Consider the following 7,160-nt stretch of genomic DNA (forward strand, 5'->3'; position numbering starts at 1 on the left):
TTTTAATTACTTTATTATTTATAAATGACTTATAGCTACACATAGTTTAAATTTAAATTATAAATATTTATTAGAATAAATTTACATTGACTAATTCACTTAAACTTTAATAAAATACTAACTTTTTTAAACACTTAATAAGCTAAACTTAATGTTTTTTTTATTTTACTTACAAACTAACTATCTATACTAACCGAGCTTGAAAAACATTTTTGGGACACTTTTAAATTTGTTTACTATGAACCACTCTATCATATTTAGAAAATATTTACATTTGAAAAAACTTTTTTGTCTAAAATTTTTTGTTATCAGTTTTTAAAAAAATCAATAACTAGTTAAATAAAACTAATACCTATTTGTGTTATAGAAAAGCTTAAACAAATTCTTTAACATAATTAATGGTCAAATACTTTATTAAAATAAATTATTAGTTATTAATAAGCTTTTTTCATGGTTGCCACTTTAAATGTAAAAAATGTCTGAGTTATATCAAACCAACTTAAATTTATTAAAGTTAAAAAAGTTAAAAATTTGCTGTTAATCAAGGTTAAATACCTGACTAAAATATCATTAATAAAAAAATAGCACAATATTTAAAAAGACAAGAAAAAAAAAAACAATTAGCGAGCTACACTACACCTAAAAATATTCTGAGATTTCGAAGATTTGTTCAAAGTGTTTGAAATAGATGCTTAACACACACCTGAGTAGTTAAAACATATCTTTAATAGGTATAAAATAGTCTGAGTTTTTCAAATTTTTAAACTAGCCTGAGTGTTTGGCAACACTGTTTAAAATAAAGTTCAAAAATTTAATAAATAATAAAGTTTATTAACAGTAAGTAAAAAATAAAGCAAAAAATATATAATAAGTCAGCTTGAATGGACAATTAAGTTACTTAAATATTTTTAACAAAAATAAAAAGTTTTATTAAGCCAATAATGAAGTAGAAAAAACATATTAAGCATTATAGCAATCTTTATCTGCATTTAAAATATTGTAAACAAAAAGAGTAGATGTAAAATATAAGACAAGTTACAAGAATTAAAAAACGTTAGTTAGGAGTTTTTGGAGAAACAAAAAAAAAATTGCTTAAGCTAGTTCCAACAAAACACATGATCATTTTCAGTAACTTCAGACTGATCAGTATAATTTTCAAGGCAAATTATAAGGAAAAAAAATTAACTACTAAAAATAAGTTATTCTTTAAATTTTTAAATTTTTTTAAGAATTTGTGTTGGCGGTAGCAAAATGTTTTTGTTTGATTCTTCAATAACAACAAGAAGTCGTGTTTAGGAAATTTCTTAAGATTATAAGCCGCATAAATGAAATTAGGATTTTAATAAATATTTTAAGATGAGAGTACTGATACAACAAAAATTGTTCATTTAATTCTAGATTCTACTAGAATACCTACGTTCTACTAGAGGTGTTTTAATTAACTTTGAAATTTTAGAAAATTTTCAAGGTTTAGTTCAATGCAAAGCACAACAACAGGCAAAGACATTTTAAAAGCAAAATTGCGACGTAACAATATAAAGCTTTTAAAATTTCAATTTTTTGCTTCTATTATCACTATAAGTAAAATTAAATTACATATTAATAATTAAAAATACTGTAAAACTATTTCAAATGTGTTTTTTAATAAAAAATACTTGTATCATAGATTTTATGTGTCAAAACGAAAATTCACTACTTTGCATGTATAAAACGTTTAAAATTCAATGTTTTTTAAATAATTCTCAAATTTAAGGTTTTTCTAGTATTTTTAAAGCATAACTTGTAAAATTCAAAGCTTTTCCGAATTTCAAGTTTTTTAATAACACTGATTGTTTACACCTACGTGTATACAATTAATTATATAATATTTCAAATTATATCAGATGCAAAATTTTAAATTTAAAATATATTATAATGAAAACGAACACTGCACATTGAACAAAACATACATCATTAGTTTAATTTGCCACTCTTTAAAGCTAAAAAGCCAGCTTGAGTGACAAAAAACTAGCCTGATTTTTAGTATACAAAAGGCAATACAATTCAGAACTTAAAAAGTAATAAATTGGCCTGAAATTTTACGTTTTCAAATAGTCATAGTCTGAATGTTTTGCAATGTTTAGTTGTTTAATTGCTTGAATTTGAACTATTTTGATTAAAAATGTACAAACATAATAAATTTACCATACCCAAATCTAGCTTCTATTAACTATCTATTTCCAAAAAACAGCAACTGTGTATATCAGTATGCCACGCATAAAAAATAATTTTATTTGCAAAAAAAATTGTTTGTAAAATGAAAATATACACTAGACAGAAACTATTATTAATTAATTTATACATTTTTTTTTATGTTGTTGTACACAAATAGATACTACATGTAGAAACAACTATCTTAGAAAGTTATGCATATACTAAACTTAATCTAACTTAGTTATTTTATTAAAATTGGTTTAAAATATATGCATCTTTGTACATTAGTGTGCATAGGAATTTATTTAAAGTGCACAGAAAGCTTCTAAAATATCTAAACGTGTCAAAACTAAAATAAACTTAATTTCTTATTACTTTGTAATTTTAACTGTTTTTATGCTTTCTCAAATATAATACTTAGTAAAAAAACATCAACAAAATAGACTTATAAATAAAAAACTTTAAAAAATATCTAAACTGTAAATAAATGACATCGTAGTTAATTTGCTGTTCATTACTTTCGTACAAAATAGAAAACATTTGCATGTAATTTATTTTTTAAATACGTGTTATATAAGTAACTTACTAAAACCAAGCACTCTTAACACCGTTTTTTCAGATAATAACTTGCTGTTGTGAGAAGTAAATTGTTATAAAACTGAGATAAAATCCTGATGGAATGCTAATCTGTCTTTTTCACATTTTTAAGCTAAGTAGTAAAGTATTTTAATTCTTTTAAAATGTTATATAGGAACTAAAACGAGATAAAACAAATTAAAACAAATAACAAAAAAAAAATCTTAAAATATATTTGTGATCAGCGGGCCACATTTATATGCTCGCGGGCCCCAATATTTTTCTCGAGGGCCGCATTCCATTCAAAAAAATAACGTGCTCGCGGGCCGCAGATTTATCCTTCGAGGGCCGCATTTGGCACGCGGGCCGCAGTTTGCCGACCCCTGTTCTAACGAGTTAAAAACTGTTTTAAAACAAAAAAAATTGTTAAACATAAAAAATAGCTGAAGAAAATTAATTTGTAGTCATAAAAAATGAGAAGTGAAAATTTTCTACAAAATTTTAACTAGTAGAAAAATTGAAGTTATTTCAAAATTATATTCTATTTTTTTCAGAAAATTCGTTTTTATAAACGTTTAAAAAAATTCCGTAGTAATTGTTTCAGTTGCTTTTTTAAACTAGTTTTTTTATATAAACGTAGTTTAATAAGAACACGTCTTTAGAGTTCTATTATTTTTTAAATGATTTAACCTAGTTAATAAATAACTTTAGTTATTTTATACTTTTGAATAAAGACTCAAATTAAAAAAAAATTGTTAAAAATTTAGAGGAATGATATATTAAATAGTAAGGAAACTGGGTAAATGCTTTAAATTTTTAAAAAACAATGATATAAATTATTAATTTCTGTAAATTGTTTTAAATTAAATCAAAGAGATAGCATTTAGGTTGAAAAAATATAATTTGCATTTTATAGAATCCGTGAGTATTACAGTTTAGCTTTGTTTAAAAAAAATCAGATATACTCGTACTACATTAGATGTTAATTAGCTCAACAAGTTTAAATTAATATCTTTAACCTAAATTATCATAATTCAAAAAAAAGAGTAAAAATTAGCTTTTAGAATATTATACTTTATTGAACGACAAAAAAAGAGACTCAAAATATTTGGTCCTAGGACCTGGTGCACAAAGAACCTTTCGGTTATCAAGTCGCACATCACGGATACCTTTTAATGTCTTGTCCAGGACTTTTAAAATTTTGTTTAGCTTCAATAATCACAAAACTATTATTATTAATAATATTTTTTCATAACTATAATTATTATGAAAAGTTATTATCTAATTACTACTGTATAACTAGATGATTTCAGTAAGTTTCTTACATACTATAACAAGAAAATAGAAAAAAAAGTAAAATTGTCAGTTATACAAAAAAAAATTTAAAGACAAGGTTACTTAATGTTTTAGTACTAACAAAATTCAAGTTCATTAAATTTAATATTCATTAATAAGTAAATTAAGTAAAATAATTAGTATTTTGTAAACATAATAGGTATTGGCAGTACTGGTTATAATTGATAAATATTTATGTATACATAATTAAAAATGTTAGCAACACGTTATATTATAATTTTTTTTATTTAAAAACTAAAACATGCATTAATTTTTAAATTAAATTTTTTTTATTGTTTCCACAAAAGAAGTACAGTTTTGTATATCTACTAAACTAAAAGCGTAACTAATTCGTTTATAATATTACATTGAACATAAAAAATTGAATAAACTGCATAATTAGGAAAAAAACAATGCTCCAATCATAACGATGATAGGTTATAACTGTGATGATTAGTTATAGATCTGTATTAAAATTGCTATTTTTGTAACAAAGAAATAAGTATGCATATTCAGGACGTTTATGAGCAAACTTAAAAAATTGGTCATAAGAAATTTCATCATTCTCATTAGCAATTTCTTTGAAAATAAGTAAAGGTTTTGATTCTGATCCTTGAGTAGTATGTATCAAACTGATAAATTCATCTTTAGAAATCATACCATCACAATTTTTGTCAAAGACTTTAAAGGCAAACTTTATTGTATTTTCAGTAACAGATGGAACTGCTAGTAAAGATAGACCTATAACGTATTCGCGAAAATCAATATAACCAGAATTTGTACGGTCATACATTTCAAACATTTTTTGTAAGACTGGTGTGACTGGCAAACTTAAAAAATTTGAAAAATCAACTATATTCATCTTTCCAGATTCGTTTTTGTTAGCTACTGTAGAAAAATTGTTCATCAATTCTTTTATTCTATCAACATCAATATCTAATTTACGACTAAGTTTAGCAAATTCGATTAACCCAGCCTCCATTGGTAAGTGAAGATTGCAAGCATACCTCATCAACCTACAGTCTTCAAAAGTATGTTCTGTATACTTTACATTTAGTTGTTTAGCCATTTCATGACGCACACCCTTTGCAAATAAACTTGGATTTAACTTTTCAAGTTTGTTTGGATGATAAACTGGCATATAAGTTATTCTTACATAATTTTGCAGTTGACAAAGTGTCATCCAAAAAAGTTGAAAGGCTCCTGGACCATCCATTGTCCATCTAAAAGTATCCCAACTATTTAAGTATTCAATAGTAACAGGCTGAACTGCTTTCCCAGGAATAAATGCTCCTTTTTTAAATGTTATCAATGATTTACCATTAGTACAAGTGCCTTCAGGAAAAATTAAAATATGTGGCCATGCACCTTTACTATTTGCTCTTTTAACTATTTCATTAATGGTATTTTGTCTTGAATTAGGGTCATCTCTGCTTACTAAAACAGGTTGCAATGCTTTAATAATTGACTTTACAGGTTGAGGATTTTCAGCCCGAGAAACAGCAGATGGCAAACCAAAATTAATAAAAGCAACTATACCATCAAAAATACTAGAATGTGGAGCTGCCACTAGTATTGGTGCTTCAAGGGAACATTTTTGCTCTCCACAAACTTCAACAAAATGAAAACCACAACAGAAAAAAATTAAACGTCCAAGAAGTCTTAAAATTTCAAACAAAAAGTAACGAACTTTACTGACTGGCTGTTCTGATTTCAAGCTAATACCAAAAGTTATTGGTAATGCAAGAATGATAGTTATTAAACTGAATAATGTAAAACAAAACAATCTGACTGGTGCAATAGTCAATGTCATTAACAAAACTTGAAACTTTCGTTTTATTGATATTGTTTTTGGGTGAACAAAAGGATTTAAAACATTCGGTTGGACAAAAGATTTTTGACGCAGCATCCCAATCAAAAAATATTAACATAAGCTAAAAAATTTAATAAAATAAAACTAAACATGATTTGGTTACACATTGTAATTTATTTCTAAGTTTAATAAAATAAATTATGAAGCTATATACATATAAGGAGAAAAAATATTTAGAATTTATTCATTAGATTATCATCCATTTATTAGTTTCAACACTTTTATCAGACTTGACTAATAACTGAAATCTCTTAAGAAACTAGAGTGAAACTTAGTTTGATAATTTATTGAATAAAGTCTTGATATGTTTAAGAAATATCAAAAAAAAATGTATATAAAACTTTTAATGTCTATAATATCATTTACCAATTAAAATATATAATGACATCATACAAATGTACATCACCATAAACTGCCTTATATTCAATTAATTTCACTCTTACATGTTTTGGTATTTCAAACATTAGCTGTTTAATTGATTAATAAAAAGAAATTAACGTAGTTTAAATTTCTCTTTGGTTATAGCCGCGTATTTTAGGTATTAGGTTATATTTTTGAAGTTTTCACTAATATATTTAATTTTTATAGGGTACAATTATTCTAAAACTTAGTTTTAATTTTTTATTTAGTGTTTTTATTTTTTTTTTTATTATCACTGTTACCCCTAACCCTTAACCTTCGGTCGGTAGCTTTTATCTTAAATTAATAATTTTTATTAATTTTTTTTTAATAATAATTTTCATTTGTTACTTATTTACTTTTATTTTATTATCACTGACACCCCTAACCCTTACCTTCGGTCGGTAGCTTTTTTTCTTTTTATTTTAATTAATTTTTATTTATAAATTTTTCATTAGTTGTTTTTTTATTAATTAGGAGCACTGCTAATATAAATGTCTGATAGCTCAGATAAAACTCTATAAAATAAGACCAACTTGTAAAAATCAAGGTGGACCCCCCCTAAGCCCTTAAAACATTGAAACTTTATAATTGATTTTTGAAGTTCTCATTTTATAAATTTCTAGGAAAATTTTGCAATTTTAGCCTGACTTTAAAGGATTTTTAATTAATTTTTTACCATTTGAAGGCTTTGGTAAATAAGCTTTTGAAATTTTGTAAATTTCAAATGAGATGATTTTTCAAATTTCCTGACTTTTTTTCAAAAACCCTCATTTTTTCCTGC

General features: G+C 24.7%; 1 protein-coding gene across 1 annotated transcript; it reads right to left on the reverse strand.

The window, feature by feature from the left end:
- Positions 1–4,269: 4,269 nt before the first annotated feature.
- On the reverse strand, positions 4,270–6,294 carry LOC145831557 (lysophosphatidylcholine acyltransferase 2-like). The gene has a single exon (XM_082938847.1). It carries the CDS (start codon positions 6,011–6,013, stop codon positions 4,562–4,564), a length of 1,452 nt encoding a protein of 483 aa, XP_082794973.1. The 5' UTR covers positions 6,014–6,294; the 3' UTR covers positions 4,270–4,561.
- Positions 6,295–7,160: the final 866 nt, after the last annotated feature.

The sequence above is a fragment of the Thalia democratica genome, chromosome 3, assembly GCF_965202585.1.
Source record: "Thalia democratica chromosome 3, ktThaDemo2.hap1.1, whole genome shotgun sequence".
Classification (NCBI taxonomy): Eukaryota; Metazoa; Chordata; class Thaliacea; order Salpida; family Salpidae; genus Thalia; species Thalia democratica.

Excerpts from the sequence above, each read along its gene's own strand:
- LOC145831557 (XM_082938847.1), bottom strand. The coding sequence starts at position 6,013 with ATGCTGCGTCAAAAATCTTTTGTCCAACCGAATGTTTTAAATCCTTTT.